Here is a 24,977-nt window from a genome sequence, read left to right as displayed (position 1 = left end):
TAGAACTTTCCTCAATACAAGGGGGGCTAACATACATGTGTATGAAGTGAAATATCATTGATTCATTGATATACCACAATGATTACGAGTCTGACCTTAAGCTATAACAATCAGACATAAAGGAGTAAGTTCGGTAAGTTCAATATTTGGCCCCAATTATAAAGTTCATGGTTACAAGACAGTAATTGTTTTAAGTTGCCTTAAAGACATGTGAAAAAGTTAAACAGAGCTGTTTTTGTCAAAGTTTAATTCTAACACAACGATTTTTACATTCCAAAACGGTCAAGATAAGGTATTTTGGTGAAATTTGACAAAATCAGCGGGATTTCAACCAAATAAAGGACCAGGAAACATAGAGCGCAGGCGTCGACAAGCTTAATATTCAAATAAGACATGTTAAATGTCTTCACAAACATTATTTTAAAAGATCTTTGTTGTTCACGTATGCGCTCTATGTTTCCTGTCAAATAATCTTTGGAAATTTACCCATTTTCATTGATTTTTTCGTGAAAAATCAATATGAGTACAACTTGTGACGTCATAATGAAACGCAGAAACGTAAAATTTTAAACAAAATGGCTTATATCCTATCTAGTCAATGTATTAGCTATAATTTATCGTGATATTGGTCAATAAATCCGAATTTGAAATTTACGCTAAAAAAGTGGGCCATTTTAGGACCTTATCGAACATACTCCTTTAAAGGGAAGATGGCATTAATCCAATTTGAATGATGAGGAACAAAATGATCAGACAAGAGGTTATCTCCCCTTAGGACAAAGATGTACTTTAAAGAGAGTTTATATGTTCTATTACAGTCAGGAAAGTGACGAGACGGCATTCTTGTCTGACTGGAAAAATGTACTGAAATTAAACTTCTTTCATGATCATCATTAAACCTCTAACATGCTGACATATCATATCAAATCTCTAAGGTATTGACCCAACAGACATTAACAGCGGGTAATTTCTCTGAAAATTGAAGCTGTAAGCAAATTCTAAGGTTTCTTTCAATTAGCATGAATAGTGTTTTAATTTAAAAGTCTTTGAAGTTGATTTGTTGATAAACCTTTAACTTTAAAGTATTTACAAACATGATAAATTTAAGGGAAACAAGTGAAACTGCGAGCTACTGCTCACTGATGATACCCCCGCTGCAAGTGGATAATATTAATAGTGTAAAAATATGCAAGTGTTAGGTAAACAGGAAGTTGTCGAGTGATGAATCTGTAAACGCATCACACGGTATAGCTGACTTATATAAATCCTGAAACCAAATTTCAGAAATCCTTGTATTGTAGTTCCTGAGAAAAATGTGACGAAAATTTTCAACTTGGCTATCACCTGTAAAATCATACAAGTGTTCTGTAAACAGGAAGTTGTCAAGTGATCAATCTGAAAACGCATCACACGGTATACATGTAGCTGACTTAGATAAACCCTGAAACCAAATTTCAAAAATCCTTGTATTGTAGTTCCTGAGAAAAATGTGACGAAAATTTTCAACTTGGCTATCATGTGTAAAATCATACAAGTGTTCGGTAAACAGGAAGTTGTCAAGTGATCAATCTAAAAACGCATCACACGGTATAAACTGACTTAGATAAACCCTGACAGCAAATTTCAGAAATCCTTGTATTGTAGTTCCTGAGAAAAATGTGACGAAAATTTTCAACTTGGCTATCATGTGTAAAATCATACGTGTTCGGTAAACAGGAAGTTGCCAAGTGATCAATCTGAAAACGCATCACACGGTACAGCTGACTTAGATAAACCCTGAAACCAAATTTCAGAAATCCTTGTATTGTAGTTCCTGAGAAAAATGCGACGAAAAATATTCATGGGACGGACGGACTGACTGACGGAAGGACAGACAGAGGTAAAACAGTATACCCCCCCTTTTTAAAGCGGGGGTATAAAAAGCATTTTGCTTAAGAATAAATTACATTTGGTATGTTATTGTTTATCAGCATACATGTACTTCATTGTATCCCAAAATAATTTGTAAAAAAAAAGATAAAAAAATTACAGTAATTTTTAACTCAAACTTCATGCATGTAACATTAACATGTATATACCATGTATACCTGACTATAGAAAAACTTACCATGAACATTTTCTGGAATGGGTGAATCATTATCTGTAAATATATAGGTCTGAAAAGGAGAATATATAGAACTGTTATCATGTACTAGAATGAAACAATACATTTTGTTCATGACATAAAAGCTGGATGTATTTTGCACATCTAGCATATATATACAATGACTTTTATTATTATGTAAAAATTATTATATAAAAACTATATTGATTATAATTTAAAATTAAATCTACAAAGGAGTAGGTTCAGTAAGACCCCTTTTTGGCCCCAAAATATAGCAGTTTTACAAAATTGTTAAAATGTAAACCTTTAGTTATTTATTGGACAGTAGAATGCTTCTGCTACATAAATATGGGCTGTTTTTTGACAATACAATGCACATATATCCGGTACTAGCACCATTAAGTCATGCTAAATTACTGAAATCCTCATAATTCTAGCATTTTAGTTAAATTTTAGACGGTTTTCGTGTAAAACAAAGTGGCCGCATTCGTGTTCATCCTTAATAATCAAATGCTTTGAATCTCTAAATGCAAGTGTTCATGCCAAACACTCACATGATACCACATGGACTTAACCTTATACGGGGAAGATAAAACCCGTGGATTCCGGTAAAAAAGTTTTGAGCGGGAAATACAAATATAAGATTTTCGGTAGGAACAAAAAATAATTAAAATAAAATATTGCTGGTAAATACAAATAAAAGATTTTCAGTCGGAATGAATTTATAGGGTCGGTCGGTAAAGGGCAAACAAACAATATTTTAATTTAAGCCTAACCAGTGTAATTTTTCTGACAAAACAGTTGGTTCAAAATTTTTTAAAATTTTTATATTTTTGTTAAAGGGTCAAAGTAAATGCATTGGCAAAGTTTTATGAAAATTAAACAAGCCAAATTAATTTAAGTGAAAGTGTTGGGTACCACCTTCAGACAAAAAAAAAAATTAAAACTAGTATCTCAATTGTTTGTAAAACAATTGAAAGGTCTTTCCTGTAAAAGTGATGTTTTCGTAATGTACCTTGTACGACCTTTCGTTTGATATACGACAAGCATACCTTCTGAAACTTTCCACTTTTAACACTTAATGACCTCATACGCCTACATTTTTGAGATCGGAATTATGATATAAATAACATAGAGTAGATGAGCTTTCATTTGATATGCAACAACTCTATGTTCTAGAAAGTTTGATTTTTGCACTTAATAACCCTATCCAACTAATTTTTGGAGGTCGGGATTTGATATTTCCAATGTACACATCATGACCTTTCATTTAATATACAACAACCCTATCTTAAAAGAAAATTTATTTTTTGCACTCAATGACCCCATCCAACCCATTTTTGGGAGACGTCAATTTTAAATTTGAAATGTACCTTTATGTTCTTTCATTTGATATGCGACAACCTTACCATCTGAGAAATTTGAATGTTTGCACTAAATGAACCCACTCGTCCTCCTGGGATGAAAAGGGGGTTTAAAATTTTCATTTTTAAGTAGAGTTTATTTAGACCTTCAATTTGATATATCAGATGACCCCATTTGATAAAGTGCAAAAAATGATGCAATATCAACTATATAAATAGAAGTTATGAAACTTACAAAGTCAATGCAAAACTTGAAAATTTCAAATTGAATTTTTGGCGTTTTTTCCATGGAATGTTTTTGGTATTTGGTCAAACATAGAACTATGTTAACCTCTTCAATTTCTAAAACATTTTAAGAGGTACGCTCTTGTTGATTCAGAAATACATGCCTCCGCTGGCAAAACTTTACACTGCATTATCTCTACAGCAACAATAGATATCTCAAATCTGTTAAATGATAAATGATCTACAGTTGAAGGACAACATTATAGAAAAAGAATTGGGACAATTTCAAAGTTCACCAAGGTCACAATTAATCATCAAATATATGATGCAATACCAAACTTAAGAACCGGAAGTCGTAGAGACACAGGACTAGCACCACTTGTGCTCAACCTGTTCAGACAGTATCGAGAAGGAAATTTTTATTGATGTTTTTCCTCATTTTGTTGAGTCTGCGATTAACAGCAAAAGTAGGCGAGACACTGGGTTCCGCGGAACCCTTACGAATTTTTTTTACTATTAGCATTTGATTAAAAAATGACGTTAATAGAGTTAACTCCCTTTAGTGTTATATACCCTTTAATACTTTGAGTAATATGCCATAAAGGGATTTTAGTCAACATACCTCAATTATTTCCACTAATATGCCATAAAGGGATTTTAGTCAACATACCACAATTATTTCCTCTATCAGTTTTTTATAAATTTTTGTCTCATAAAAAAAAATTGCACAGAGCAGAAAGTTTAAAAAACATTTTTTACGCCTACCTTTTCCATGATCAATCGCCATTTCATATCTTCTGCTACTTAAATATCAAGTCCTGAAGCCACACATGTTTTAATTTTTGTTCACAAATGGGCAAATGGGCAATCTTAGCATTGCAATATGACTTCCCAATTTAAGGTCCAAAATAACAGTAGTTTAAAATCTGAATTCCTGAAAAGGATAAGATGACAATTTACAATTTGTATTTCCTATCATCATATTTTATTTACTGAAGCATTTTTAAATGTGTTGTGTACCTGCTGATATAGTCCAGGCAATTACTGAAAACAGTAATATTACTTTTTTTATATAATATTACAAGTAAAAGTAATATTACAAAAAACAGTACTATAGTAGCATTTTCCATCTCCATATTTGGTTGCTCTGGCGTCTCTATCTGATTTTGCAGAAGTGATGAAACTGATTTTGATCCATCTTTTATTTACCATGTAATTTGATACTAAAACTATGTCATGATGTCTCCAGCCTCGAGTTAAAGGCAGCATTAGTGATTTTTAGCCTTATGTTACAGTTCTATGTAATATAGGCATTTTCTAGTAATATTACTGTTTTATTTAGTTAGAGACTATATTTCACATTTCAGTAATATAACAATATTACAGTTTTTAGTAATACAAGAATTATATTACTATTTTTTGTAATATTACTTTTACTTGTAATATTATATAAACTAGAGGCTCTAAAGAGCCTGTGTCGCTCACCTTGGTCTATGTGCATATTAAACAAAGGACACAAATGGATTCATGACAAAATTGTATTTTGGTGATGGTGATGTGTTTGAAGTTCTTACTTTACTGAACGATTTTGCTTCTTACAATTATATCTATCATGAACTTTGCCCATTAGTAACAGAGAACTATATTTGGTAAAAATTTACATAAATTTACCAAATTAATGAAAATTGTTAAAAATTGACTATAAAGGGCAATAACTCCTTAAGGGGTCAATTGACCATTTAGGTCATGTTGACTTATTTGTAGATCTTACTTTGCTGAACATTATTGCTGTTTACAGTTTATCTCTAACTATAATAATATTCAAGATAATAACCAAAAACAGCAAAATTTCTTCAAAATTACCAATTCAGGGGCAGCAACCCAACAACCGATTGACCGATTCATCTGAAAATTTCAGGGCAGATAGTTCTTGACCTGATAAACATTTTTATCCCCTGTCAGATTTCCTCAAAATGCTTTGGTTTTTGAGTTATAAGCCAAAAACTGCATTTTACCCCTATGTTCTATTTTTAGCGGTGGCGGCCATCTTGGTTGGTTGACCAGGTCACGCCACACATTTTTTAAACTAGATACCCCAAAGATGATTGTGGCCAAGTTTGGATTAATTTGGCCAAGTAGTTTCAGAGGAGAAGATTTTTGTAAAAGATTACTTTAATTTACGAAAAATGGTTAAAAATTGACTATAAAGGGCAATAACTCCTAAACGGGTCAACTGACCATTTTGGTCATGTTGACTTATTTGTAGATCTTACTTTGCTGAACATTATTGCTGTTTACAGTTTATCTCTATCTATAATAATATTCAAGATAATAACCAAAAACAGCAAAATTTCCTCAAAATTACCAATTCAGGGGCAGCAACCCAACAACCGATTGACCGATTCATCTGAAAATTTTCGGGCAGATAGATCTTGACCTTATAAACATTTTTATCCCATGTCAGATTTCCTCAAAATGCTTTGGTTTTTGAGTTATAAGCCAAAAACTGCATTTTACCCCTTTGTTCTATTTTTAGCCGTGGCGGCCATCTTGGTTGGTTGACCAGGTCACGCCACACATTTTTTAAACTAGATACCCCAAAGATGATTGTGGCCAAGTTTGGATTAATTTGGCCAAGTAGTTTCAGAGGAGAAGATTTTTGTAAAAGATTACTTTAATTAACGAAAAATGGTTAAAAATTGACTATAAAGGGCAATAACTCCTAAACTGGTCAACTGACCATTTTGGTCATGTTGACTTATTTGTAGATCTTACTTTGCTGAACATTATTGCTGTTTACAGTTTATCTCTAACTATAATAATATTCAAGATAATAACCAAAAACAGCAAAATTTCTTCAAAATTACCAATTCAGGGGCAGCAACCCAACAACCGATTGACCGATTCATCTGAAAATTTCAGGGCAGATAGATCTTGACCTGATAAACATTTTTACCCCATGTCAGATTTGCTCTAAATGCTTTGGTTTTTGAGTTATAAGCCAAAAACTGCATTTTACCCCTATGTTCTATTTTTAGCCGTGGCGGCCATCTTGGTTGGTTGACCGGGTCACGCCACACATTTTTTAAACTAGATACCCCAATGATGATTGTGGCCAAGTTTGGTTTAATTTGGCCCAGTAGTTTCAGAGGAGAAGATTTTTGTAAAAGTTAACGACGACGGACGACGACGGACGCAGGACGACGGACGCCGGACGCAAAGTGATGGGAAAAGCTCACTTGGCCCTTCGGGCCAGGTGAGCTAAAAAGTAATATTACAGTTTTCAGTAATTGCCTGGACTGTGATAACAGCAAAATAAAATTTCATGTAGACAAGAAAAGATACCAAAGAAGACATCATAAGTCTTAACTTGTGTCTCATTCCCTTTGATGATTACAAATAAAATATGTTTATATTAAGGGGGCTCTCCAATATTTCAACCTTTCTAATATATGATTTCTTTATATTTTTCTATAAACATGATAAATGAACTTTATCATATACTTAATAGAACAAGAGGCTCTCAAGAGCCTGAATCGCTCACCTGGTAAACAATGCCTTATTGAACATATTGAACCATGCCAGGCAAACATGTACAGCTAACAATTCTTCAATATTAGAAATACAAGTTCTACCATGTTTACACGTTTCCTTCCAATATAATATGCATACAAGAAGAGGGGCAGGACGTTATTTTTATTACATTATAGTTACAATAAAAGAATTTTAACAATAAAATTGTTATTGTTACATTATTAAATTGTTATTCTTTCGAATTTCTTCATTCATGATTTGGATTTATTCCACTGCTGAGAAGGGGCAAGGGGCTCCAATAACAGCAAAACAGTTAAATGATTTCATTAATAACAGTTAGGCATGGACCATTTAACTTGTAGGGGGACATGGTTTTTTTTCTGGTCAGAATATTTTCTATTTTTTGGAAGTAGCACAACAAATTATTTTTTTTGCAAATTGCAAATTGAAAATTTCAGGACAGGTAGACCTTGACCTAATAAATATTTTAACTTCGTCTTATTTGCTCTAAATGCTGGAGTTTTTTTAGATATAAGCCAAAAACTGCATTTTACCCTGTGTTCTATTTTTAGCCATGACGGCCATGTTTTTAGACAAAATAGAAAATAAAACACAAACTTTATTTTATACACCCTACTGATCATTCAGTTGAAGTTTGGTTGAATTTGGTTGAGTAGTTTTAGAGGAGAAGATTTTTTAAAGTTAGCAAATATGATGAACAAATTGTGAAAAAATTGTCATTAAAGGACAATAACCCCTTAAGGGGTCAATTGACAATTTTGGTCATATTTAACTTATTTGTAGATCTTACTTTGCTGATCATTTTTGCTGTTTACAGTTTATCTTTATCTATAATGATATTCAAGATAATGACCAACCAGATGCTCCGCAGGGCGTAGCTTTATACGACCGCAGAGGTTGAACCCTGAACGGTTGGGGAAAGTATGGACACAACATTCAAGCTGGATTCAGCTCTAAATTTGGATTGTGATTAAATAGTTGACACAGCATAGGTTTCTGACACAGAATGAATGTGTTCTAATGAACTTAAAATTTTTGTTTTCTCTTAGAGCAATTCACTATGCTGTTGAATATTAATCCTCTCAAAAAAATGTTTGAAGAAATTTTCTTTTTTATTTATGAAATTTCAAATGAGAAAATTTGAACCCAATTTTTTTAATCACATCCCCCTTTCCCTTATTCCAAAACTAATCTCAATTAAAAATTCTAATGGAGTTTGCAACAATAACTACTCATTTAAATACATCATAAAATATTAAGATGTAAAAAACTGCTTGTTATCACTGAATGGTAAAGATTATTTTAATTTATCAGTTGGTAGTAAAAAGTGAATATACATTGTATATTGTATATAACAAAGATTTAAGTTGATTCTGGACAAAGAAAGATAACTCCAATTAAAAAAAATCTTGCTATTGCACAATATTTTGCAATTAGATATTTCTTGCTTACTATTCTGGACAAAGAAAGATAACTCTAATTAAAAAAAAATTTGCTATTTCACAATATTGTGCAATTAGATATTTCTTGCCATTGCGCAATACTGTGCAATTGAAAAGACTTGCTATTGCACAATACTTAATATAATAATTTTAGATCCTGATTTGGACCAACTTGAAAACTGGGCCCATAATAAAAAATCTAAGTACAATTTTGGATTCAGCATATCAAAGAACCCCAAGATTTCAATTTTTGTTAAAATCAGACTAAGTTAAATTTTGGACCCTTTGGACTTTAGTGTAGACCAATTTGAAAACAGGACCAAAAATGAAGAATCTACATACACAGTTAGATTTGGTATATCAAAGAACCCCATTTATTCAATTTTTGATGAAGTCAAACAAAGTTTAATTTTGGACCCCGATTTGGACCAACTTGAAAACTGGGCCAATAATCAAAAATCTAAGTACATTTTTAGATTCAGCATATCAAAGAACCTAACTGATTCATTTTTTGTCAAAATCGAACTAAGTTTAATTTTGGACCCTTTGGACCTTAATGTAGACCAATTTGAAAACGGGACCAAAAGTTAAGAATCTACATACACAGTCATGACAGTTAGATTCGGCATATCAAAGAACCCCAATTATTCAATTTTGATGAAATCAAACAAAGTTTAATTTTGGACCCTTTGGGCCCCTTATTCTGTTGGGACCAAAACTCCCAAAATCAATACCAACCTTCCTTTTGTGGTCATAAACCTTGTGTTAAAATTTCATAGATTTCCATTCACTTTTACTAAAGTTAGAGTGCGAAAACTAAAAGTATTCGGACGACGACGACGCCAACGTGATAGCAATATACGACGAAAATTTTTTCAAATTTTGCGGTCGTATAAAAACTGCAAAATTTCCTTAAAATTACCAATTAAGTGGCAGCAACCCAACAATGGTTTGTTTGATTCGTCTGAAAATTTCAGGGCTGATAGATCTTGACCTAATGAACATTTTTACCCCCATGTCAGATTTGCTCTAAATGCTTTCGTTTTTGAGATATAAGCCAAAAACTGCATTTGACCCCTATGTTCTATTTAAAGTAAGGGCGGCCATGTTTTTTGACGGATCAAAAATCGAAGTACACACTTTGTGCAGGATAATTTAAGGAACTATCATGCTAAGTTTCATCCAAATCCATTCAGTAGTTTCAGAGGAGAAGATGTTTGAAAAATTGTTAACGACAACAGACGACGACGGACGCCAAGTGATGAGAAAAGCTCACATGGCCTTTTAGGCCAGGTGAGCTAAAAATGAAATAAAAAAATTGGGTCACCGTTCATTTACGCTAACAATCTGCCTCTGAAAAGAGCATAATTTTTTGTTAATGTCCTTATTTACTGTTGAACTAATAGGAGAAAAAGAGGTAATATCGAAATAAAAAAAGAACTAAATTACAGAAATCGCTTAAATTTTACAAGTATTTAGTTTATGTACAGCTTTTTGAAAACAATAATAAAAAATATAGGTCATCGATGATTTAAAAAAGATATTTCAACTTTAATGCCAAAAAAATGTATTTTTGCATCAAAGGGAGATAATTTGGAGCTTTTTCAATGCTATAAACATATTAAAAGTCACCTGGGGGCAAACAAAATTGATTTTTTTAGTTGATTTTTGTACCATATCATAAAGCAATAACTAATAGTGTGATGAATAAAATTTGTAATGAAAAAATTCGTAAGGGTTCTGCGGAACCCAGTGTCTCACCTACTTTTGCTGTAAATCGCAGGCTGAACAAACAAAAGGAAAACAAGAGGCTGTCACAACGACAGCAAACCGGATTTATTAACATTTATTTGTGTCCTAGCAATATCACAAGAACCATTACTGATGAATAGTGAAAGGGAAAATCGTCAATATCAAATTTGACCTCCATTTTGTCATCAATATCAACATATTAAAATTAGAAAAGCTTAGATTGAATGGTTCATGAGTAAATGCAATAAAGTGAATGGAAACGCCATTTTATGATCTTTCAAGAACCATAACTCCTGAACGGTAAAAGTCAAAATCGTCATTATTGAACATGTTGAACTTGACCTCTATTTTGTCATTAGTAACAACATATAAAAATTTCAAAAGCTTTGGTTGAATGGTTCATGAGAAAATGCACGGACATGACTGGAAACACCATTTTTCAATCTTTCAAGAACCATAACTCCTGAACGGTAAAAGTCAAAATCGTCATTATTGAACTTGACCTCCATTTTGTCATCAGTAACAACATATTAAAATTTGGGAAGCTTTGGTAGAACAGTTCATGTGTAAATACACAGACACGACTGGAAACTCCATTTTTCAGTCTTTCAAGAACCATAACTCCTGAACGGTAAAAGTCAAAATCGTCATTATTGAACTTGACCTCCATTTTGTCATCAGTAACAACATATTAAAATTTGGGAAGCTTTGGTAGAACAGTTCATGCGTAAATGCACGGACACGACGGGAAAAACCATTTTTCAATCTTTCAAGAACCATAACTCCTGAACGGTAAAAGTCAAAATCGCCATTATTGAACTTGACCTTCATTTAGTTGTCAGTAACAACATATTAAAATTTTAAAAGCTTTGGTTGAACGGTTCATGAGTTAATGCACGGACAACATTTGATTGACGCCCGAAAAATACTGAAAAAATGAATTTAATTTTTTACAAAATTAAGTTCTGGATACTATCTTATGATCATAAACAAGCTTTTGTCCAAGTTTGGTACAAACCCAGGATAGTTTAAGAAAGTTAAAGTTAAAAAACTACCTTGATCAAAAACTTTAACCTGAACTTTGCTCTATCATTTTCTATGTTCAGTGGACCATGAAACTTGGGTCAAAACTATAATTTGGCATTAAAATTAGAAAGATCATATCATGGGGAACATGTGTACTAAGCTGAATGGACTTCAAATTCTTCAAAAACTACCTTGACCAAAAACTTAAACCTGAAGCGAACGGACACACAGATGGACGAACTAACGAACGAACGAACGGAGGCACAGACCAGAAAACATAATGCCTCTCTACTATCGTAGGTGGGGCAATGGTAGGTGGGGCATAAAAATGAAATCTCATTTAAACTTTTTTTTACACCAGAAATCAGGGACGTTCTCTGAAAGCAGGAAATATATTTCCTGACTTGTGCTCAACCTGTTCAGACGTCTCAGACTATTTTTACTCAAAAGATTTTATCCTTTAAACAGGAACAGAGGTTAAAGACAAATCCAATCAAGGTGCACTCAGTGGGTTGAAAGATGCTTCAGATTTAAGATCCCCCTTGCACACAACACAAATCATGTGGCAAGGCATTATGTTTGTTTTCCTTGATTCCAAATCATATAGAAGCTTCAAAGCAAAAAAGCTTTGATTTAAAACATTTGATGACTGCAGCATCAGAAAGGTATAAAAAAAAACCCAACGCATCGGAAAGATATCACTAAAAACCAACATAGAAAAAAAAATATTTGGACAAGAATTGCCAATAAAAATTTTCGTGTTGCAGTGATTTTACAGGGTTATTCGTGGAAAGGGAAACAAACAATAATTAATTTTTGGGCTACATAGCTAGTTGACACACAATGAATGTTGTGTTAGAACTTAAAAAAATTAAATTGGACATTTACCTGCTATGGTCCAATATACAAAATCTAAATACATGATTTGATTCAGCATATTTTAAAAAGAACCCCAATAATTCAATTTTTGATGAAATCAAAGAAAGTTCAATTTTGGAACCTCTAGAACTCAATGTGGACCAATTTGATAAAGGGGCCCAGACATCACAAATCTAAATAAACGATTAGAATCGGCATATCAAAGAACCCCAATAGTTAAATTTTTGATGAAATCAAACAAAGTTTAATTTTGGACCCTTTTGGCCCCTCATTCCTAAACTGTTGGAACCAAAACTCTAAAAATCAATCCCAATCTTCCTTTTGTGGTCATAGATTTCTATTTACTTATACATACTAAAGTTATTATCCCGAAATCATTGGTCTTGGATGACGCTCAACAAGGCAGATGACAACAACGTATAACAAATATCAACTAAATTTTTTTTAATTATTTTTGCGGTTGTATCAAACGGACATATAAACCCATAACGTTAAAAGTGAATGTACCCAAATTCATGCTTCATTAAAAATTTGTGTGAATAAGCATTGTGTATACATTTTTTATATTATTTGGTTGATGCAAACTTCAGTTAGAGAATGGAAACAGAAAATTCAGCATTGTTTCCATAATTGTAAAGAAATATTTAACTTAAATGGAAATTAAGACCTCATTTAACACAAAATTAAAAATAAAAGGTTGAAAAATAAAAGGCAAAGCTGCAATATTTACAAACCTTTCGGCTCACTAATGCCATGAATTGATAGCCATACCACAGTGGTAACATCCTGTGTTATCTGATCTAGAAAAGAAAAAAAATACAAAAATAAATATGTAGTAAATATATATACTGTCTTAAGTGTTGAGGTGCAATATCCAATAAAGAAAAATAAATCTAACATTAAGACGAAGTTGCAAGTGTTGAATTAATATTTCTGAATGCAGTTGTTTGCCAGCCCAGAATTCCATCAATTGAGGGCAGTATGTTTATTATACTAAGTGCTTGCAGAAATTAATCCTAACTACATAAACCAAGGTTGTTTATAATTATTAGGATTTTAAATAGCATGAAACATAACCAGTGCTTAACAATTGTAAAGTATTGTGTAACTTATATTCAGAACTGTTAACGTTGGATTATGTTGCTTGATGAATTTGGTGATTAGATTTTGTCAGTTGTCATGGTTGTTGTAGGATTTTTCTTAGATTTCAGTATTTCTGTTATTCTACTTTTTTTGTTATGTATAACAGCACTTACAAAAAGATTTTAATCATTTTAATTAGCCAAACATCATGTAGTCGCCAGAAATATGGTCATTGTATCAAAGCACATGTGAATGGTTCCAGTATGAAAAGAAGATAATTACACTTTTGCGAGATATGAACAAAGAAATGTTTAGCAACATTTTGAAAGCATATATTTCATGCTATTTTCATTGCATGAAGTTTTAGAAGAACAATAATGTATACAAAATCATACATGTACATGTATTATTGGGGGAAAAAAAATAAAAGCAAAGGAAGGGTGCTTTGGCTGTTGTCTTTCATCCTAAGGTCATGGTCAAATGGTGAGTACCCTGATTTAACATAAGTGAATTTCTTTGTTAGGGTGAGTAACCCTGCAAAGACGCCATTGGCATTGCAACAATTAATAAAAGTATATTTCAGGTGTAAGTAGGATGACAAAAGTATCTCTTATATTTGGAACTTGTAGCTTAACAGTGGAAAAGGTGTTTTCTAGAATTGATGCCACAGTAAACCAATCTTATTTCTCGGATTTAAACAAATGAGTAAAGGTTCTGTGCTACAAGAAAAAAAAGTATCATAAGTATAATGTGTACATACATTTTGAAGTTATTTTGCATTTTTTACAAAAAATATTTACATGGTAATAATGAGAAGTTCTGTTAATATTCACATGCAAATTTCAAAAACGCACACATGACATAGAGGGAATAAAAAGCCATATCTAGTTGTTACAATGGTCAACAAATATGGTCATAATTTAACTTAGGACTCAATAAAAACCAGCGCATCCCAGCTGGAGAAAACTCTGCAAATTTTGTTTGTTTTTGGATTTGCAAATTTTAAATTTTTCTTCTTGTCTTTATCATGTTTATGTGTTTACAGATTTTTTTACATCATTTATTAATTTCCCACATTCATGACATTTGAAGCAAATGATTGATGATTTGAAACAATCACATGGTCACAGTGTGCCCACATATAACGCATCCAAAGACGATTGTGTAAGATTTATTTTAATTCATTCAGAAGTTATATTATAACTTGCTTATTTATAAAAATCTGACATTTTTTTTTTTAAATATTGCAATGTATTGTAATGAAAGAAAAAACAGTGTATCGTAAATTCTGTCGATAAACACATCTACATATTTTGTTCTTGTTATCTACAGAGTTTTATAAAATTCTGTTGAGTGGTTTCAGAGGAGTTGGGATGACTAGAACAGGACTGATGGACAAAGTCAAAAACATTATACCCTACAGAACTTTGATCCATGGGTTATAATTAATGTACATGAAATAAAAATCTCAGACATAAGAGATTTTATTTTACTTACACACAATTTTCCATTAGGATCCCCCATGATGCAAACTGTCACATGTCAGTTCTTACCATGCTGACCAAACCAATCACTCTGTTTTTCTCGATACTGTAACAAAAAAGAAAGATACATGTATAACAAAGGTATATGTTCCATACTCCAAGGTATATCTAAAAGTAAATGTCCATAAAAACTGTCAATACAAAATCCCACTATCTTATCACTATTAGGTAAAAATACCATTTTTTTTTTAATCATTGTTAATGTTCCATTTTCTGTTCATCGTTCCAGAGTTTTATTTTTTTTACACTATCTACATGTATAGTATATAAATACAAATGGTGTTGTGATGTAAACAAATGACACCATAATGACATTTATGTGGTGAAAACAAATACTTTTGCAGTATAAGCTATTTATTTGTCTAGCAAATATGAATAATTGCATACAATTCACATTTTGTATCATAATCCTTCATGCTTAACAAATAAATTATATACATGTACATGTAATCTGGCATATTTGACTGTAAACACTGAATTTGACTGAGAATGTGTATGTATGCATTGAAAGAAGTGAGCTCCTTCTTCATGTGTTCATCAGAAAAAAAATCTAAATTTTATGCATTTGAATAGTTATATACCTTTTATGGCAGGAATTTCATTGCAAACTCCATGATTATTAAAATCTGCTGAGGCTTGAGGTCCTTTAGGATATCCAGTTGTGATTGGTCTTAGTTGATTGTTCAGACTATATGTCTCTTCCAGACATGCATCTGATCCATGGTTTGATACAGTTAATTTTCTCTCCTGAATCTTCACAGAACTGAGCACACTGTAACATTTTCAACATCTCGAATCAGCTGACACTGCTCATGATCACATGCTGAGTATAATTCTAGCCTTTTTGGGTAACTGAGAAGTCAAGTAATGCAATGGTCTGCACGTCTACTCTGAGATGCACAATGTACATGACGTAGTTTAAACTCAATTTTAAGGCACTGCTTTGCTGCAGAAAGCTTATTCTTACAAAACTTGGGCTGTTCATTTGACATACATGTGGATCCCTTATTATGAAGCTCTTCAATCATCTCTTCAAGTCGTGTAAATGTGTCATTTTCATCTGCTGCAATATTGTCTAGACCTTGTAAACTTGTTCTTTTTGAAGCTGCATATGTTTGTAAGATTCTATACAAGGATGATTTTCTTAATGGAGTAAAGTCAGTTTTTTCACAATAAGAAAGATATATATCATATATATATTAACCATCTGTGAAAGACATACTGTTCTGACTACATCTGGAATACTTAGACTTTTGCCACAGAGTCCAATTTCATATCTGGTGTTTCATACATTTAACTAACTGATTGAACAAAACAGGAGTCAGTTAAGAATGCCATAGAATGTTTTAATTTGACAGTGTTCATCCTTTGTCTGGGGTATTTTTCTTTGACCATGTCAACTAATCCTGTGGTTTCAATATCTAATATTTAGACTCATAATACACGTAGCTTGAAATGTTAGGTATGTATCTGTTTATATCTGATTTTGTGTATTTTTTGGACAGAACAGCCAGCAGTTGCTACTTTTATACATTGTTTTCAGTCTGTATGTTCATCTTAAATAATGTTAATATAAATCCTTCAGGTAATGAAGTTGTAATTCCAGAAGATAGTATTGCTTTCTTTTAAATTCATCAGACTGGCCAGGTGCAATTCAAATATGTGTGATACTACTTCCTCATTTTTTCGTGTATAGTATCTTTTGGTGCAGTCTGATGTACTATTCCAAGTTGTTTTAGTTGCAATTTTAAGGAACTCACAGTATTATTTGAAATCAGTGTCAAACAGTTATTAACATTACCAAGTTGATGATCAGTACATGTACTTCCCTGTGTCACAAAAATTCTGACGTCTGACTCCAATTTGATATCTGTGAATCTGTAATAGATCCCTGAAATAAAAGAATACAATTAACAGATATCTATGAACATGATACATTAATAATTCTTATAATAATATGATTTGCATATATCAATAAATAATTGAACGGGATTGGTCAATTTCATTGTTCCCCCTTGGTTTACACTTCAATAAATATAAAAAAGAAGATGTGGTATGATTGCCAATGAGACAACTATCCACAAAAGACCAAAATGATACAGACATTAACAACTATAGGTCACTGTACGGCCTTCAACAATGATCAAAGCCCATACCGCATAGTCAGCTATAATAGGCCCCGATAAGACAATGTAAAACAATTCAAACGAGAAAATGATACATTAATAATTCTTATAATAATATGATTTGCATATATCAATAAATACTTAAACAGGATTGGTCAATTTCATTATTCCCCCTTGGTTTACACTCCAATAAATATAAAAAAGATGTGGTATGATTGCCAATGAGACAACTATCCACAAAAGACCAAAATGACACAGACATTAACAACTATAGGTCACTGTACGGCCTTCAACAATGATCAAAGCCCATACCCCATAGTCAGCTATAATAGGCCCTGATAAGACAATGTAAAACAATTCAAACGAGAAAACTAACGGTCTATTTATGTAAAACAAGAGGCTGTCACAACAACAGCAAACCAAATTTATTAACATTTATTTGTATCCTGCCAATATCACAAGAACCATAACTGAACCACGGTGAAAATGAAAATCGTCAATATCAAATTTGACCTCCATTTTAAAATTTGAAAAGCTTAGGTTGAATGGTTCATGAGTAAATGCACGGACACAACTGGAAAAGCCATTTTTCAATCTTTCAAGAACCATAACTCCTGAACAGTAAAATTCAAAATCGTCATTATTGAACTTGACCTCCATTTTGTCATCAGTAACAACATATTAAAATTTGAGAAGCTTTGGTTGAACAGTTCATGTGTAAATGCACGGACACAACTGGAAATGCCATTTTTCAGTCTTTCAAGAACCATAACTCCTGAACGGCAAAAGTCAAAATCGTCATTATTGAACTTGACCTCCATTTTGTCATCAGTAACAACATATTAAAATTTGAAAAGCTTTGGTTGAACAGTTCATGGGTAAATGCACGGACACGACTGGAAAAGCCATTTTTCAATCTTTCAAGAACCATAACTCCTGAACGGTAAAAGTCAAAATCATCATTATTGGACTTGAACTTCATTTTGTTGTCTGTAACAACATATTAAAATTTGAAAAGCTTTGGTTGAACGGTTCATGAGTAAATGCACGGACAATATTTAGTTGCTGCCCGGCCGCCCGCCCAACCGGTTGCCCGCTGTACATCCCCAAATCAATAACCGACATTTTTGTCACAAAAATCCGGTTAAAAATGAACGAACAACAAATATGTAACACATAAACAAACGTAAAACCACTGAATTACAGGCTCCTGATTTCATGTTTCTGAAACCACTTTCATAAACTTCAGTGATCTATTCATGCGCAATACACATGCATAAAAGGACCCCAGGATTTTCATCAAATTGAGATTGAAAAACAAATAAACATAACAGTAGACTTTTTTCTATTTAATGCACATATAACAGAAAAAAACAAGAATGTGTCCATATATCGTACACGGATGCCCCACTCGCACTATCATTTTACATGTTCACTGGACCGTGAAATTGGGGTCAATACTTTAATTTGGCATTAAAATTGGAAAGATCATATCATAGTTAATATGTGTACTAAGTTTCAAGTTGATTGGACTTCAACTTCATCAAAAACTACCTTGACCAAAAACTTTAACCTGAGCTTCACACTATCTTCTTCTTTGTTCAGTGGACCATGAAATTGGAGTCAATACTTTAATTTGACATTAAAATTAGAAAGATCATATCATAGGGAACATGTGTACTAAGTTACAAATTGATTGGACTTCAACTTCATCAAAAACTACCTCAACCAAAAACTTTAACCTTAAGTCTTTCAACTTTTCTGTGGAAAGACTTATTGTTTTTGTTCTGATTAGTATTATTATTAGGTCTTTCCACTTTTCTGTGGAAAGAACTATTGTATTTGTTCTGATTATTATTATTATTATTATATTTTTTTTTCCGCCAAATTTTGTTCTTGCGATAAATGTTTGTTTCGCAATATGTCGCTTAAATATTTCTCATAATGTATCGTATAGTTTATGCGCTTTTAAATTTCACCCTGCTAAGCCGAACCATTTTCTTTGTAAAAGTTATCTCCCTATTCACTGTTTTTCATCTGTGTGCATCTCCTTCGTAACAAAAAAAGATATCGACAAAATTCTTTTTACAAATTGTTCGTTACATCCTCAGTAATTTTTGGCTTATTTGGATCGAAGCGATCATTTATGTTCATTTAACTCATAAACAGTTAACCGTATAACCCTGGAATGTTTTTATTTGAGTCCCCTAGGTCCTAACTTAGAAAATGAGGTCAAGGTCAAAGGTCAAGGTCAAGTTCTCAATTGTGACTTTTGCTTGTTTTTGCATTTTCTCCGACACTTTGAAAGATACATACTAAAGCAAGTGCAAAATGTAAGCTTTATTGTAATGAAGATATGCTACATTTAGTCTTATACAATTTAATGGCATCTTATAGGAGTTGTTGCCCCTCAAATGTCTTGATATGAGGTTATTTGATTATGACTTCAACTAAGTTCATTATAAAGGCATTTGACCTTGTACAAAAGATTAGGTGACAAATGACCTTGAAAAAAGACTACCGGAAGTGACCTTGAGAAAACCGGAAGTAGCCTTTTTTGCAATTTTTTCATCTCAAAGTACCCAGAATCAATATATTTTGTCATATAGATACATAAACTGATTACTGGAGACGAAACATGACTTCCAACAAACCAGAAGTGGCCAATTATTTCCCCTTCTACATACAAAAGTATATAGAAACTATATATTTTTGGAATCAGTGTGAAATAAGCTATCATATGAGACCGGGAGTGACATTTATTTCACCGGAAGTAGCATATTATCTCCCTTTTATCACTCAAAAACATAATTAAACCATTATTTATCTCATCAGTATGAAGAAACTATCTTCTTATCAAAATTTCTTTGGTGTGGAAAGACTTTCAATTGTTCTCTGAACAATTGGTTTTTAATTGTATTTGTTCTGATTATTATTAATTTTTTTTTTTCCGCCACATTCTAAAATTTTTGTTTCGCAATATGTCGCTTATGTTGGCCAATAATCAAAAATCTAAGTACATTTTTAGATTCAGCATATCAAGGTGTAATACCACCATTGATTTTCCCCTATTAGTCTTTGTTAAATTTGCACTTTTCAAAAAAATGTGCAGAATTTATCTTTGTTTCAAATAAAGAAATACTTGGCATGAGTAAAGTTTTATCCTGTCCAGTACTATAGAAAAAAATTCACATAACATTTAATTACATATAAGAAAATAACCATCATTGGAAGTTAATCAATCAAATGTCTCCCCTTATTTTATCTGTGTACAAGGTTTAGTCACCATGTAACCTCAAGATTACAAAATTTTCTATAGAAATCCAAAATAAAAAATAATGGTGTTTTGAAATACCCAAGACATAAGTTTATGACACAGAAATGTTTTTACTGCAATAAAATGTAGGATTAATTACCTACAACTGTCAAATTCAAGGGAATATTTTTTTAGACCTACTTTCATATACAACCGGATGTGACGTACCATGATTTGGTGGTATTACACCTAGAACCCCAAGGATTCAATTTTTGTTAAAATCAAACTAAGTTTAATTTTGGACGCTTTGGACCTTAATGTAGACCAATTTGAACACGGGACCAAAAATTAAGAATCTACATACACCGTTACATTTTTTGTAGATTCGGCATATCAAAGAACCCCAATTATTCAATTTTTGATGAAATCAAACAAAGTTTAATTTTGGACCATTTGGACCCCTTATTCCTGAACTGTTGGGACCAAAACTCAATCCCAACCTTCCTTTCATGGTCATAAACCTTGTGTTTAAATTTCATAAATTTCTATTAACTTATATTAAAGTTATGGTACGAAAACCAAGAAAAATGCTTATTTGGGCCCCTTTTTTTACCCTAATTCCTAAACAGTTGGAACCAAAACACCCAAAATCAATCCCAACCTTCCTTTTGTGGTCATAAACTTTGTGTCAAAATATCATTGATTTCTATTCACTTAAACTAAAGTTATAGTGCGAAAACCTAGAAAATGCTTATTTGGGCCCTTTTTTGGCCCCTAATTCCTAAACTGATGGGACCAAAACTTTCAAAATCAACCCCACCTTCCTTTTATGGTCATAAACCTTGTGTTTGAATTTCAAAGATTTCTATTTACTTAAACTAAAGTTTTAGTGCGAAAACCAAAAGGATTCGGACGACGACAACGACGCTGACCCCAACGTGATACCAATAAACGACCAAAAAATTTTCAATTTTTGCCATCGTATAAAAAGTAGTGTTTAGTGTTTCTTCATTACAATTTACAATGTAAACTAAAAGATGAGTTTGAGAATAATCATAGACAACAATAGGGCAAACTCATTTTGGTTGGGGGAGGGGGGGGAAGATAGAAAGAAGGGAAATTTCAAACAAACAGTATATTTATGATACTTGGCGAATAAAATAATAAAGTGGCGAAAAATATATTGTTCTGGCGAAAGAGGTGGCAAAATTAATAATTGACCCAGGGGAAACCCTGCTCACAAACTTGACATATATATACAAATCAGAATATTTAGTTTGTGAGTTAATCGCCCCGGTTTACACAGCCATTACAGCAATAACCTCTAGAAAAAATGTGTTTAATCCTATAATGTTCATGATGTTTGCAAGTATTGAAGGTATATAAAACTCTATGTTTTAAATTTCTCAAATAAACCAATATTAAGGTATAATCTTAGGCTACATGAACATGCTAATTGTCATCATATTCATGATATTGGATGGCTGTGAGACTTACTGTATCTATCCTAAATTTCTAATCAATAATAATTTTATAAAAATTTAAATTATATAAAATTATATTAAAATTGGATTGTGATTAAATATTTGACACATCAAAAGTTCCTGACTTAAAGAATTTGAATAAAGAACTTAATATATGACATGTATGACATTACATTACCTCCTGTATTACCCAATATTCTAAATCTAAATACACATGATTAGATTCAGCATATCAGAAACCCCAAGAATTAAATTTTTGATAAAATCAAACAAAGCTTAATTTGAACATAAATTTGGACCAATTTGATACAAAGGCTCAAAATCAAAATCTAAATATAGCCAATATGATTAATTTTTTATTGAAATCGAACGAAATTTAATTGGTCTCTGAAATTTAAGAAAATTTGAAAACTGGACACAAACACTAAAATATGGATACAAATTTCATTTTTTCTTCTTATTAAAATCAAACAGTTTAATTTTGGACCCTTTATATATGTACTTCTTATTGGCTATTCAGTTTGAGAGGAGAAGATTGAAAGATTTAATTTGAAGAACAGCAGATGTAAAAATGCCAGCTGCCACTCATCCAACAAGAGCTCACAAAGCAGTTGAAGTTATTATCCATCATTGTCCATAATTACCTTATCACTGGTTTGAGATGCATAAACATATTTTCTTTTCCTAGTATTGTAATGACTCTCTGGATCAAATTGATTTTCCTGCAAAAATTATGAAATTTTAACAAGAAGGCATGCAATGTCATATTACAAATACCAATTATCCCCCTTGTAGTTCCAATTTTCTGCTTACAGGCAGTACATGTACATTGTGTAGGTGTTTGATAGATCTGAAAAGTGCTCAAATATTACAAGTTATCACTGTGAAGCTCATACATAAAATAGTCAGTATAAGAAGTAGTTTCAGAGAAACATGTGACTGAAAGTTTTCATTTATGCCAATCAAGGTTACTTTTTATTTTAATTTTTGATCATTTCCAGATCATTGATAAATTAAAACATGAATATTTAATCAAAGCATGCAAAGTATTAACAAGAATGTGTTCATAGTACACGGATGCCCCACTCGCATTATCATTTTCTATGTTCAGTAGACCATGAAATTGGGGTCAAAACTCTAATTTGGCAATTAAATTGGAAAGATCATATCATAGGGAACATGTGTACTAAGTTTGAAGTTGATTGGACTTCAACTTCATCAAAAACTATCTTGACCAAAAACTTTAACCTGAATGAACAGACAGACAGACAAAAGGACGGACGGTCGGAAGGACGGACAGACGCACAGACCAGAAAACATTATTCCCCTCTTCTATCGTAGGTAGTAGACCATAAAAATGTAAGAACTTTACATTTTTGATATATTAGATTTTTTTCATGACTTACATGTACTGGACTAGACAATCATAATGAACTACATGTACATGTATAAAGTATAAATTACATGTACATGTTTATAGCTACATGAACAAAGAACATTTTTTTTAAAAGTTTTGTTTGTACATGTACATACATCTATTAATGGCTCCGGTGGTACTTGTAGCTGAGCTGGTAAATTCTCTTCCTCAGTCATACATGTAGCATTCTTTTGACTGCATCTCTTGTATATATGTTGTAGCAGACTATACATAATCCTGTGCAAATTGAAGAAAAAAATCATATGTCATAAGCTGTCCATGTTATGCAAACATTTGAAAATCATAATAAACAATGATAAACTGCAGCTAATATTTTCCACCTGAAGTAGAAATTAAAAAAAATTATATCTATCATGTTCAGTTCATCAAAAAATGTTTTACCCATGTGCATATATACTACATACATGAACATGTATGTATATGTGTATACATGTATATTGTCATGATTGTGTTCAATACTATAAAATTGTGATAGGAGTAAATCGGTAAAAAGATTGTGAACAGCTGGATTCATATTTATGATTAAAACAACATTAATAATAGTTTTTTTTTCACTATTATATTATGAAGAAATAGCTACATTTGTAGTACAATTATTTATGGATCTCAGAAAGGCTGATCCTGAAGTCCCTTTCTTACAAGTGCAGTGTTATCCCCAGAAGATAGCATCCCATTTGGCGTAAAAAAAAATTAAATGTGTCATTTGTCGCGTCTCAGCGATGCTCTATTTCCATTGATTTCCTTTATGTTATACATGTATATGTTTATACTGTTCAATTCATTACTGAGAATACAATTAGACTAATCACTAATACCATGAATACAGTTGTTTCAGTTTGTTTTATTTATTCATTTATAGTTACAGAATTATTTTTTGCCTCTTGTGCCAAATAAAAATATATATATGTGGTTTCAGTTACTATAAGTCATGAACATGATGAAAGTAAAATGAATGAATGATTTATCATAGTGCAACTTGTATATATATACAATGATAAACATATAAATATCTAGTACAAAAAAGGAACCTTTTTTTTATATCAAAAGAGTAAAGAAAGTGTTATAAATAGCAAAAAAATCTCAATTTAAAAACTTTTTTCTTCATCATGTCTATGAAATTCATTGTTTTGGGCCAATGATTTAGTTCCAGTTGTTTCTAATCTTTACATCAAAATGATATATATATTTTTGACAAAGTTTTCAGAAAAATAGTCTTTTTATGCGTAGTTCTCTATTGTGAAAATGCGGATTTTTGTCATATCTGGTCCGGTTCCGAACCGTAGTGTGCAATGCATATGGCAGCCAAAATTTTTTTTAACAAAAATGAGTCCAACAATAAACAATGTTTGACAAGAGATTGGGAATGAATGACGCTTTTAATGGATTAAATGGATTAAACATAAACTAAAGCCAATTATGATCACTTTATGAAGAAGCATAAAATGTATTAAGCTCAAAATCAAATTGTTCGCTCTCAATAGAAAAGTAGTACCGGAAGAGACAGAAAGTATATTTTGGAAAGTTGTAAAAATAAACCAACAAACCTTTTTTTAAGAGAAAAATGGTTTCAATCTAAGATTTTCGTAATACAAAACGTAGATTTCAATAAATGCGACGAAAATATTCATGGGACTGACGGACTGACGGAAGGACAGACAGAGGTAAAACAGTATACCCCCCCTTTTTTAAAGCGGGGGTA

The 24,977-nt window shown here is 32.0% G+C and overlaps 2 protein-coding genes across 8 annotated transcripts in view; both read right to left on the bottom strand.

The window, feature by feature from the left end:
- LOC143047985 (uncharacterized) overlaps positions 1-24,977 on the bottom strand; it is a 291,101-nt gene that overhangs the window by 145,420 nt on the left and 120,704 nt on the right. The window lies entirely within an intron of this gene.
- LOC143048010 (fringe glycosyltransferase-like) overlaps positions 1-24,977 on the bottom strand; it is a 52,435-nt gene that overhangs the window by 19,140 nt on the left and 8,318 nt on the right. For 2 of the 5 annotated variants that reach the window (XR_012969713.1, XR_012969715.1), the window contains exons 2-5: positions 23,374-23,494; positions 22,485-22,562; positions 4,459-4,627; positions 2,108-2,156 (exon numbers count right to left, since the gene is read on the bottom strand). Coding sequence is in view for 1 of the 5 variants with exons in the window: in XM_076221448.1 (XP_076077563.1) it covers positions 2,108-2,156; positions 13,082-13,132 (100 nt within the window). In the remaining 4 variants the exon portion in view is untranslated. Of the gene's footprint in view, positions 1-2,107; positions 2,157-4,458; positions 4,628-13,081; positions 13,148-14,927; positions 15,021-15,555; positions 16,403-22,484; positions 22,563-23,373; positions 23,495-24,977 lie in introns of those variants that run through there. The other 3 variants (XR_012969710.1, XM_076221448.1, XR_012969712.1) reach the window with 2 other exon arrangements.

The sequence above is a fragment of the Mytilus galloprovincialis genome, chromosome 1 (assembly GCF_965363235.1).
Source record: "Mytilus galloprovincialis chromosome 1, xbMytGall1.hap1.1, whole genome shotgun sequence".
Taxonomy (NCBI): Eukaryota; Metazoa; Mollusca; class Bivalvia; order Mytilida; family Mytilidae; genus Mytilus; species Mytilus galloprovincialis.
The sequence above is the reverse complement of the archived record's forward strand: the minus strand, read 5'-3'. Positions and strand labels throughout refer to the sequence as shown.